Consider the following 13,190-nt stretch of genomic DNA (forward strand, 5'->3'; position numbering starts at 1 on the left):
AAATTCTAGGGGAGAACGCTTGCAATAAATTTAAAGCCCAAACACAATTGGGTTATGCAAGCACAGGAGCAAGAGCAAGATCACCTGTGAATGACCAGCACTTGAAAACCTTAATTTTGTCCCCTTTCAGTCAAAGGCCGAAACCCAATTGAGATGCTGTGGCAGGGACTTAAATGGGCAGTTCATGCCTGAAAGCCCTCTAATGTGACTGAATAAAAGCAATTCTGCGAGGAAAAGTGGGCCCAAATGTGTCCACCGTGATGTAAAAGACTGATCTTTAGTTATGGGAAGTCTTTGGGCTTTTGCAGTTGTCCGTGCTTAAGGTGGTATAACTATTTATTAAGTTTAAGAGACAATGACTTTGTCAGAGGGCCTGCTGGTGTTGGATAAGCTTCCTTCTTTGTTTGATTTGCACAGCACACAACTGCACACACAATGTCTATAAACTGCACCTTTTAGGCTTACCACTTTTGTTTTTGGTTCTTTGTTATATGTTCTTATATTTTTATACATGTTTTTAGATTTTTGGCTCAGTGGGTAGCACTGTCGGTCCTTTCTGTACGGAGTTTGCATGTTCTCCCCGTGTCTGCGTTCAAAAACATTCAGTCAGGTTAATTAGAGACACTGAATTGCCCTATAGGTGAATGGGTGTGTGTGTGTGTCTGCCCTGTGATGGACTGGCGCCCGGTCCAGGGTGTTACTGTGTGCCTTGCGCCCATTGAAAAGCTGGGATAGGCTCCAGTCCCCCCCCAATTGGATAAGAGGTTAAGAAGGTGAGAGTGAGTAAGTGTATTTTATTGACCTGTTTTTGTGTGACGCTTGTAATATTTGTGAATTGCTGCTGTAATACCGCAATTTTCCTTCAAGGATCAATAAAGTAATCAATCAATAAATCAATCAAAAGTCAAAACAGTACTTTGTGTTTAAACAGGTTTATACTGTCTTAAATATTTCTGTCTAAATATCTGAACTAAATAAATGTGCCACAGTTGCAGTGGGAAATATTCCATCCCTCTCAGCTTAAAAGGTATTACAGTTATGTTTATAGAATGTAATGAAATATACAACAAGAAGTCTCAGTAAACAAAGAAACTGAAGTTGACATCATTTTGAGTTGAAATAAAAACATCTAAATCTCTTGAAAAAATGTCCATATACACTTTTATTCAACTGCCAAACTCAGTTCTTGGTGAAACATCCTTTTGCCTTCATAAACTAAGCGAGTGAAGCAGTGAGGCAGTTGTAGCCTAGTGGTTAAGGTGCTGGATTAGTAATTAAAATGTAACTGGTTTAAGCAGGGGCAAGGCCCTCTAACCCTCAGTTGCTCAGAACATGTACTATCGCGGTAAATGAGTAAATGTATTAATGCTGCAACCCAAAGATTTTCTATGGGATTTAAATCTGGAGACTGAGAAGCCTACTCCAGGATATTCCAGGACTGACTCCTTAACCACGCCTTGGTTGACTTGGAAGTGAACTTGGGATCATTGTTCACCAAGGTTAAATTTTACCACAAATGGCATAACATTCCTGATCTCAAAGCCTTGGTGCCTTGGTGTTTCTGTGAATCTATGACGCCAGTCACATATTCAAGAATGCCAGTCCCTGCAGCAGACAAACATATCCACATCATCACTGACCAACCTTCATGCTTGGCTGTGGGCGTAGTATTCTTCTGGTCTTAGAATTTGGCTTTCTGGATGCATATGGCCAAACAGCTCTAGTTTTGCCAAAAGTCACAGTTTATCTAATTAACACCCCTAGACACAAACTATTCTTTTTACCTCTTTTTAAGGAACCAAGTATTAATTAGGAGGGTCAGACCCCCAATCCCATTATTCAACTGATGCCATTAAAAAGAAAGAGGGCAAAAACAATTTTTTGGAAGGTTATATTCATTAATTTATTAGGATTTTACCGTCATGTTTTACACACTTTGGTTACATTTATGACAGAAATGGTAGTTACTCTACATACAAGATTCATCAGTTCACAAGTTTAATGTCAAACACAGACATGGACAATTTTGCATCTCCATTTTACCTGCCTGCATATCTTTGGATTGTGGGAGGAATTAGGATTGGAGCTCCCGGAGGAAACCCATGCAGACACAGGGAGAACATGCAAACTCCACACAGAAAGGACCCGGACCGCCCCACCTCTGTCGAACCCAGGACCTCTGGAAGGTTATATAGCAAAAAAAACTACTGCTGTTCAGAGGTCAAAAACACATTGATGTTCTTCAAATATATTGAAAGTGTAACTTTTCAGAGGACATGGGCCAGCAGTATTAACAAAACATCCTTTTACTATTAAAATACTGCATCATTTATCTTGTTTGTTCATTTGCTGCATTATTCAATTGACAAAGACTTCATGTAAAGCAGTTCATACATCTGCACACCTAAAATTGGTGAGTGTCAAACCGTCTTTCAAACACACTCAGTTCAAATTAAGCATCAGTTGTTGGAAATTACTTTTAACTTCAAACAAGTAGGGCAGTTGTAGCTTAGATAGAGCGAGAGAGAGAGAGAGATAGATTTACATTTACATTTTCAGCATACGCTTTTATTCAAAGCGACTTACAATTCTGACAGTATACAGTCTAAGCAACTAAGGGTTAAGGGCCTTGCTCAAGGGCCTAACAGTGGCAGCCTGGTAGTGGTGGGGCTTGAACAGGCAACCTTCTGATTACCAGTCCAGTACCTTAACCACTAAGCTACAACTGCCCTTATGATAGATAGATGGATGGACGGACGGACGGACGGACGGACGGACGGACAGACAGACAGACAGACAGACAGACAGACAGACAGACAGACAGACAGACAGACAGACAGACAGACAGACAGACAGACAGACAGACACTTTATTTATGGTACTGAACTGGTAATCAAAAGGTTGCCGGATCAAGTCCCGCCACTGCCAGGTTGCCACTGTTGGGCCCCTGAGCAACACCCTTAATTGCTTAGACTGTATACTGTCACAGCTGTAAGTCTCTTTTTATACAAGCATCTGCTAAATGCCGAAAATGTAAATGAACAATGATCTCTTTGTCAGCTACCAGTTAATTGGTTTATGATCATAGACAAAGCAAGTAATTTGCGTGTCTTCTTCAGTCAGAGAAAATGCAGATGTAAGCACAGATCTACAAGGCTAGAATACTTATGATCAGTTTCCACCACTGTCACCATGTTAAGTACCCTTGTTGTGACCACTTGTAAAAAAACAAAAAAAAAACAAGGCTGTTGAAGTGAAATGTGGCATTCCAAAAAGATGTTCAGATTCAACTGGTTAATATGATGCCACCAATCCTACAAGCCTCACTAAGTTCCGTGTCAGCATCACTAAGCATTTGTCCATCCTGATATATCCCGAGTTTAGAGACTTCGAAGTGTGGATTGAAACACACACAGTGGATATAAGAAGGGGAAACATTACCAAAGTCAAATTTGTTCATTTCACATCAAGTGCCCTTTTATCACGTGGATTTGTTTATTTTATTAGGATATAATGTCTTGTTTTTGACACTTTGGTTACATTCATGACAGCACAGGTAATTACTGGTTACACAAGATTCATCAGTTCAAGTCTTTAAGGTCGAACACAGTCATGAACAATTTTGTATCTTCAATTCACCTCACGGGCGGCACGATGGCTCGGTGGGTAGCACTGTTGTCTCACAGCAAGAAGGTCCTGCGTTCGACCCCCAGGCGGGGGCGGTCCGGGTCCTTTCTGTGTGAAGTTTGCATGTTCTCCCCGTGTCTGCGTGCGGCTTTCCTCCCATAGTCCAAAACAGTGGCGTAACTAGGAGCTCATGGGCCCCAGTTCACCTTAACAAATTCCATATATACTGTATATATAAAAGCAATGTGCAGTAATGGGGAGGCAGTGCGATGGGGGGTTGAGTTCATGTCGTGGAGGGCCCCCACCCGCCATGGGCCCCAGTGCCCCCCCGGTAGTTACACCCCTGGTCCAAAAACATGCAGTCAGGTTAATTGAAGACATTGAATTGCCCTATAGCAGAATGGGTGTGTGTATGTGTGTCTGCCCTGTGATGGACTAGCACCCCGTCCAGGGTGTTACTGTGTGCCTTGTGCCCATTGAAAAGCTGGGATAGGCTCCAGCACCCCCCTGAACTGAATAAGCGGTTAAAAAAGTGAGTGAGTGCCGCTCAGGTGGCGCAGCAGTAAAGTACGCTAGCGCACCAGAGTTGGGGTTTCGAATACATTGTATCGAATCTCAGCTCTGCCTTCCGACTGGGCAGCAGCATGAACAAGATTGGCTGTTGTTCAGGGTTAGAGGGTAAAAAAGTCGGATCATAGGTCCTCAAAACTGGTGCGACTGCGGCCCCTGCTGGCTGACTGATGGCGCCTGCACAGGGCTGAGGAATAATGCTGATGGGGGTGTGGCCCTCCGTACACAGTGCCCGTCGGTGTATGAACTCGACTCGTGCTGGTGAAAAATGCAGTCTGTACTGACTGGACGTGCCGGAGGGGGCGTATGTCAGTTGAGAGGCGTCCTCAATCAGCGGTGAAGGGTCGGATCAGTATAGAGGACACAGTCAGGGTAATTGGACACGACTAGATTAGGGGAGAAAATTGGGGAAATAAAAAAAGTGGCTGAGTGAGTGAGAATTCACCTCACTTGCATGTCTTTGGACTGTGAGCTCCTGGAGGAAACACAGACAGACACGGGGAGAACATGCAAACTCCACACAGAATCAAACCCAGGACCTTCTTGCATTGAGACAGCAGTGCTACCCACCGAGCCACCATGCCACCCTTATCAAGTGGACATTTAGAAAGCAGGTTGCACTGCTTCAACATAAGACAAGCTGGATGCCAGCGCGTCACGTGTCGTGACACATCCAAACATGAAAATGAAAACTATAATGTAGATGGAAATGAAAAAACACAACAAAATTCCCTTCAGAAATCCTCACGCTTCTAAACTTCACATGAATTACAGCCTTCGACCCACTCCTAGCAAATGGGGAGTATAAATTTGACACATACAACTGGGGGAACAAATGAAACCCGACTTGCACAGGTTGATCCGGGGCCTATTTCACCAACCCCCAGGTTTCTGATCCTCAGTGTTTTTCCAAATTTTCGGGTTTATTGAGTCACACTTGTAACACGGCCCTCTCCATCAGAGAAAAATCTAATTCGGCGACAGTTTGCACAAGCAATTTATACCTTGCCGCAGCTGTTTCAGATGACATTTTGTGAAATGAAAACCCCACCTTGCAGTCATGAGCCCCTACTACATTAATAGAAAATCCTATTAAGAAAGGTATTAGTTATGAAATATCCATGGAGATGGCTACGTGGAGGGTGCGGAGTGGGCTTGGGGGATGGTTGACGATGGAGAAGGAATGGAGAAGTATTAGAAAGTCACCCTACCCGTTTTGAACGCTGGGATCGAGAAGCATAGCGAGTATCCACGCGCACGGGACGAGAGTGGCCAGCTTGATATAAGTGCCAGCCATACTACGCCACGTCCAGAAAGCCTGCAGATAAAAGCAAGGATGATGAGAAAACATACATTACTGGACTGTTAGATGCTATTTCATGATTACTTGGCAAGTGTTTTGTTGACAGTCACCCTGCCTGTGACAAGCAATACATTAGCATTTGTAGAACACATGCGCTCAGCTGCACCAAAACAAATGTGTTGTTCCATATGGACAAACTGGCACCAGCATTTAGACCCAGGTAAACTGGCCCTAGGGACACTGTCTTAATGGATTTATTATTATTTGTTGGCAACCACTACAATTCTATTTTTTGCCTATTTGTCACACTTAAATGGTTTAATACTTCAAAACTAAATTATACATAAAACAAAGACAATCTGTAATGTGGGGGGTCACTAATAGGTGAAGCCCCTACACCTGAGGAGGTACATGAACCCAATATGCAGGATACCTGACCAAGGTAGAACAACACTGAGAAAACTACCAATGGCCAAAATAATGGAAACAGAAGCCAACTTAAATATCTGTGGTGGGACACACAGCCAGAGGAGCACAAGGTGTAGCACCCACACCTGAGGAGGTACATGAACCCAATATGCAGGATACCTGACCAAGGTAGAACAACACTGTGAGAAAAGTACCAATGGCCAAAATAATGGAAACAGAAGCCAACTTAAATATCTGCAGCACAAAGCAGAAAGGCGATAGACAAACAAGGGTATTAGTCAGAGAAGAAGGTATCACACTCAAAGCTTTACCCCTTGAGCAAGGCCCTTAACCAATTGCTTGGACAATATATTGTCACATTAATGTAAGTTAGGGTGACCATACGTCCTCTTTTTCCCAGACATGTCCTCTTTTTGAGACCTAAAAAATGCGTCCGGTCTGGGTTTTTAAATCACCAAAAATGTCCGGGATTCGGCTTTTCTAGTCTGCACTCGCTATTCTGTGTGTATGTTTTTGCATTGGTTTGTTTTTAGGTCTTTTCAGGAGTGCATCTGTTTTGTTAAAATAAGTCTGATTTTCACGTGCACGTACTAACACAGAGGCAACTAGTGAACTAGCGATTCTATTGAACGGCTCTTTGAAATGAACAAAAGGAACCGAGTCGCGCCTCAGGGAGTCGTTATAATATATATTTTTATTTCTGCGCAGTTCTTATCGACTGTAATCCACGCATTCCGCTTCCATCAGTAAAAGTGATATCAATATCGGGGCTGTCTTATAGTTTACCCAGTAGCGCCTCCCGAAGAACGAAGAGTCATTTGTTTAAACGGCTCTTTAAAAGGAACGGAGCCAAAAGATCCGACTCCCTTTAAAGAGCCATAATTCCCATCACCACTGTCAACACCGTGATGGCACTGCATTCTGTGGAAATTGCTCAGCAAGCACTAGAAGACACCTTACTGCTGGGTTTTTACTGATGGGAGCAAGTAATTAAAGTGAATCAAATTAAAGTTAAAAACACTCCTAATAAGTCGGCTGATACGATTGTAGAATACATCAAAGAAACTAAAAAATAAAGGGATTTTTATTTATAGGTGACTACTGTTTTTAAATTTGTTGTGATTATTGTTTAGGGCTTAACGCTGAATGTGAAGGAATAAGATTATCTGACCATAAAGGTCTTTGTTAAAGAGCAGCTGTACATTTAATAAAGTTCAGTAACACAGCTGGATGGTTATTGACTCATTTGTCAACTATTTAAACCTCTAGCCCCCCCCCCCCCCCCCCCCCCCCCCCCTGCTAAATGCTAAAAATGGAAAATGTAAATGTAAATAAGTTAGCTTTCATTAACAGTGGTAACTAGACGTCCCCTAAACTTGAAATCTTTGAAACTTAATGCCCTTTATCGGGAATTTTGTACCACCCGGCGTTTCTCTTAAACTCAAAGTGCATGCAAGAACTTTTTGGTTCACACCAAAAATATCAGCCCAACGTGGCAGAAGTGCGCGATGCCTCACTTCATAGGAAACAACGGCACAGCTGTGCATAAGTGGTTTAGTGTTGTCAGTGTGTAAGTGTCAAAAACAACCCTGTTATTTTACATTAGCCTAAAATATATGAAGTTCCACGGGACCATGGAACACATTAACAGGTTTCCCATAAATCCTTATGGGAAAAAATACCTTGAAACTCAACGCTAGGGGTGGGCGATATGGCCCTAAAATAATATCACGATATTTCAGGTTATTTTTGCGATAACGATATTTTTGGCGATATAACAAAACACTGAAAAATATTGTATTTATTTCGAGAAAACACTATTGCAAAAAAAAAAAATTATGTTCAGGTTTTATTTAGAATTAATATAAGTTAACACATTGTAAAAAAATGTAGGAAGTATGTAAGAATTACACACACTTTTCTTTATTTTGTCTTTCCAGTAAAAACAATGTAACATAATGTAGTGGCGAAGTCAGACAATTTCCATAAGGGTGGCCAGACTGAGACCATTGCTCACACAGGGGTCGCACAGAAACTGATACCTTTTTTTTTATGTGGTCACTCACTCATTTACCTATACAGGCAGTGAGTGCCATGTAGAATTACATCACGAAGACCCGCATAATAATAATAAGCTTTTTTCTCTTTCTATTTTCCCTGACAAGTAAAAAAAAACCAAAATATAGCAACCTTAACATATTAACGTATTCCTTTGCAATACTGTATCATTTGGCTGACAACTTGTGTGTAATGATGACACTCAATTGAACCCCAGAACATGCTAGTGTGAATGCATGGAAAAATAATTTTCTTTCAACAATATGATACAGACTGACCAACACTATTAAGCCAAATCAGCATTGAAAATTGACTTTACTTTTAATAACCTTCTTCAATGCTGGAGCTTTTTAAAACGGAATGTTTTCTTTTAAATGTGTTATTTAACTGCTATTAAATTGTTTGGCGGATAACCGCCCAACCTGGCAACACTGGAACGCGCAGAGCCCGGTGGGCCTTTACTCGTAGCGCGCCACAATTACTACTAAGTACAGTAGTAGTATTAGTACTAAGTAATAGTAGTACTACATCTGCGTTGGTGGTTGACATTAATGTTAAGAGTATTCCTGCACTGTTTGGTGGAGGTGCGCTGTTGAATTGTGTCCCTGTGTAAACCTGCGTGCAGAAATACTTCCACAAAAAAGTTGCCGGCAAAGCGGTGGTTGGGATTTGGGTTGCCAAAGATTCATTTATGATGGACTTGGAGTTTTTGCAACAAGCTCCTCCATTCCGCCATACTCGTTACTGTACCCAAATGACCCACGTAACGAACGTACGCCATTTGCGTAGCTGTGTGACGTCATTACGTAAAGTACGCAGAATATCGCTTTTATTACGATATGGTACTTTTTGTATCGTTTGAAAAATTATACCGTTATTATCATGAACGATACGATATAGCACACCCCTACTCAACGCCAGTCCCAGAACCAACTGACATCGAGTTTAAAGGTAGCACTGTACTAGGTTACTATAGATAGTACTACAGATAGTACTACAATTACTACTAACTGCTGGAGGGGTTGCTCCTTAGCTTCCTTAGTATCCAAAACACACCTGCAAAGAAACCTGCTGCACTACATCTTTGAAAACAATTTGAGATGCATGAGTACCGACACTGGTATCGGGTATTTGCCCGATACCGCGCTCATTAACTCGTACTCGTACTCGCAAACGAGGCTCCGATACTAAACATCCGATACCGTGTCTATTGCTGCGTTATGCCTAGTTCACACTACATGATTTTTGCCCTGATTTTCGCTCGGCGTTCGCTCGGCGATCAAAACTCGGCTCTCGATCGCTATGTGTGAGCGCGCGTGTGCCAACCGCGAACTTGCTAAAATAACGTTGTGCACATCATACATACAATGCAATTTTGCTGATTGAAAATATTACTTTAAAAAAATGATACAGTCCGACCCCATCTGAGCCGATTCTATCAGCACATTATATAAGTTCGTGGTTCACTTTGGTAAATCATAAGCGGTTCTTGCTTTTTGATGTAGATGAGAGCAGAAAACGTTACTTCACAGAGTCAAGCATAGACAAAAGTTCATCAATTACTAAGTTGGTTAGTTCAGGATAATCTGCTCTGACTGAGAGAAAACGTTTAGCTCCACAGACAGAACGACTCTGAGTCGGCTCCCGCTCTGTGGTAATAAGCAGTATAATTAAGCCTGAGCTTTTTAATGTAAGCGAGTCACACAGAATGTTCTTTAGTAGTTGGTGTTAATTTACAACCGCAACATTCATTATAACAGTAAAAACGGAGAGATGACTGAGATAACTTACGCTGCGCCTTAAAACCTTTCTAATGTCTTAAAAATACAAGTATATTTTCCCTTAATCTTAAATAATAGAATAGACATTCCTGTAATAAACAATAATAAACAATACACAGTAGTACTGTACTGTACACACATCACATTTCAGTACAGTACGTGTGCTGTACCATACACTGTAATACATTTCCTTCTTTTATATAAAATGTATCTACCAGAAACAACAATAACTCTCATATTTCTCTATTATTTCCTTCTTTATTTCAATAGTGTTGTATTTTGTAGGTGCAATTGCACGAAAAAAAAAATACTTTACTCAGAGGACTTCCTTCTTCTCTCTCACTCACTGTCCCCTCTGTCTGATACACTGTGACACCTACTGGCAGGAGTAATTATACAACACAACAACGCTTTCTCTGCAGCTTCTTTTTGGCCATTTTAATATAGAACTTTATGAAATATAAAGAAAACACCAAAATAAACACCGTCTGCTGTCCAAATTTTCGCTCACTGTATATAGAGAGAGAGAGACGGTCGGAGTCACGTGTTTCGAGAATTTCGGTTCATAATCCGAAATTCGTTCGTATGTTAAATTGAAAAAGATTGCTCGTAACACGAAATGTTCACATGGTAAACCGTTCGTAACTCAAGGGTCTACTGTATAATATTGGCCACAAATCCACTGAGAGCTGAAAAGTCAAAAAGCAATTGATGAGGTGTATGTTAGATAGCCAAACTACAATCTGTCAAATATGATATAAATTTAAAGCAATAATGGGTCAACCAGTGGGAAAAACAATCCATCATGCAACAAATGAATTAAAAATCATTTTTGATATACAGTATATTGTGACACTCTAAATACTAAAAGCCTTGGATCATAATATTTCCAACCCTAATTGTTAATAAGATTATACTGTATAAACAATAAAGGCAGCACAGTTGCTCAGTGGGCGGCACTGTCGCCTTACAGCAAGAAGTTCCTGTGTTCGACCCCCAGGTGGAGCGGTCCGGGTACTTTCTGTGTGAAGTTTGCATGTTCCCGTGTCTGTGTGGGTTTCCTCCGGGAGCTCTGGTTTCCTCCCACAGTCCAAAGACGAGTGAGGTGAATTGGAGATACAAAATTGTCCATGACTGTGTTTGAAATTAAACTTGTGAATCTTGTGTACTGAGTAACTATCTGTCCTGTCATTAATGTAACCAAATCCTAATAAAAAAATATTAACAGTAATTTTAAAAAAGCTTGTGCTTGATGGTATTTCTGCATTTGTTGTGGTATTCGATGAGATAATTAACCTAGTAGAGGTACTGACTACCGAAAATGTTGGTAAAGAGCCAATTCTTGTGGAGAGAGTTTCATAAGAATGGCTAAAGAATTTCATACTGCACCACACCCGCAGTCATATTTTTTCCTCACTAACTTCGTTAAATTTATTCATTGCTCTGTGTACACAGCTGTGCATTGCACTGAGCAACCTTAAAAGATTTTCTTTCCTGCAGGGTTGTTCGCAATGAACTGAAAGCACAATGAATGTGAATATTTATATTTGCACTGTATTGAAGACCTCCGCTCCGAGATGCAGTTAGGAATCGGTAATAAGACCTCAATCCAAATCCAAATGCAAACACTATTAAATAAAAATAACACACACCTAGATCATATGGAATAAAAACTGTCTAAAGGGCAAATGCAAAGCAGGTAGCAGAGATGGTCTTTCTCACACTAGCTGTAACCCTCACAAGAAACACTCAGGTATCCTTCCAGGAATAATTTCCAAGTTAACTATGCTTCAAGTCAAATAACCCAACTGAGCAGGTCTGATAATGCATGAATGTGGCATCTGAATAATACAAAAATTACACAGCCCACACAATCAGCCCAGTGTAACCCTTAGGGGGTGTGGTGGATTTTTATGTATATAATAATTTGTATATATATATATTTGTGTATTAACTTATGTGATTTTAGATTTGTTGTAATTATTGTGATGTGTATGGGGTAATTTAGGAACTAACAAATGGTTTACAACTGAAGTTTATGACTGGAAGATAACACCTAGAACAGGATTCACTCATGGGGTGTCTGGAATTTACAACTGGGCTCGTCTTTAAAGTTTTACATCTGTTTCACCCTGGGGGGTCTTTTGATTCTTTTGAACAATGCATGGGGAATTAGCCAATGGGATACGAACTGTATGCATTTCATGTTGAAAGTATAAAAGACACAAGTGTTAACATTCTGGGGAAGGTTTGGTCAGATTTGTTCTGAAGCCTTCCCGCTGGCGTTACGTTCTTAAGAATAAAGGGTATTCTTAATCCCTAAGGCAAACTGGTCTGGTCATTATCGCGGAAAAGCATTTTTTGCCACTACAGGGGCATTTACACGAGAGTCGACTGTGCCATTGTTTCCTATGGAGTGTGGCGGTGCTGCTTAGCTTGCCGCTTGCTCTTCCCTAACCTGTGCTAACACAGGTTCCCTAACCACGTGGAGCTTGAGATTTTTGCGCTTGCCACAGCGCTCAAAGTTCACCTGATTGAACTGGTTTGTCGCCGACTTTTTTAAAGCACCCCCAATGGGACGAACTGTTTAATATGACGTGGTAAAAGTGGTAACGTGACTTATTGTACTAAAACAACGAGAAAGGAATTTCATTAGTGGAGAGAACTTATGAGCAGTAATAATTAGGAGAGGTTTAGTGTTCCTGTGTTGTTCTTTTAGTACATTAAACCATGTTAAGCTTTTTTTTAATGATAAGCAGATTCTCACAATTTCTCAGCCCCCTGAGCTACAACACAAGTTTAAAAGTGAAACAGGAGGATAATACATCTAAACACAAATACATGTGGACACTTTCAGAGTAAATTTAGCGGGTTATTCCACACAAATGCAGATTCGTCTCATATTCGCACTTTGATGACGTGTGTTTTGCTTCTTATGGGGAGTGGTGAGGATGGACAAGATTAGGAACGAGTTTATTAAAGGGACAGTGCAGGTAGGAGGTTTTGGAAACAAAATGAAGTAGTGGAGATTGAGATGGTTTGGGCATGTGCAGAGGTGGGATGAGAGTCCTTATGTTGTTATGTAATTTAAACCGTAAACACAAGTACAACAGAATTTAGCAACTCGATGGAAATCATTGCAGAATTTCTAAACTTGTGACAAGTTAGAAGCACACACGTTGTTCTAAACACTAATCTTTGCAGAGTTACTTTTCTATTTAGCTGTATTGGAGAGCTTTTTAAGCGTATATAGCTATATCTACCAATATCTTGTTCATAAAAACAGTGGGGATCTGATTGTCATTAGAAGTGGTGAGGATGGACAAGATTAGGAACGGGTTTATCAGAGGGACAGTGCAGGTAGGAGGTTAGAGATTGAGATGGTTTGAGAGTTATAGGAAAAGCAAAGAGGATGTTTATGG

General features: G+C 40.8%; 1 protein-coding gene across 1 annotated transcript in view; it reads right to left on the reverse strand.

Moving 5' to 3' along the window:
- Positions 1–13,190, reverse strand: part of LOC134330943 (gamma-aminobutyric acid receptor subunit alpha-3-like) — a 285,511-nt gene that overhangs the window by 220,870 nt on the left and 51,451 nt on the right. Inside the window, exon 2 of the mRNA XM_063012234.1 lies at positions 5,409–5,515. Coding sequence (XP_062868304.1) covers positions 5,409–5,494 — 86 coding nt within the window. The 5' untranslated portion in view covers positions 5,495–5,515. The remainder of the gene's footprint in view (positions 1–5,408; positions 5,516–13,190) is intronic.

Source organism: Trichomycterus rosablanca, chromosome 16, assembly GCF_030014385.1.
Source record: "Trichomycterus rosablanca isolate fTriRos1 chromosome 16, fTriRos1.hap1, whole genome shotgun sequence".
Classification (NCBI taxonomy): domain Eukaryota; kingdom Metazoa; phylum Chordata; class Actinopteri; order Siluriformes; family Trichomycteridae; genus Trichomycterus; species Trichomycterus rosablanca.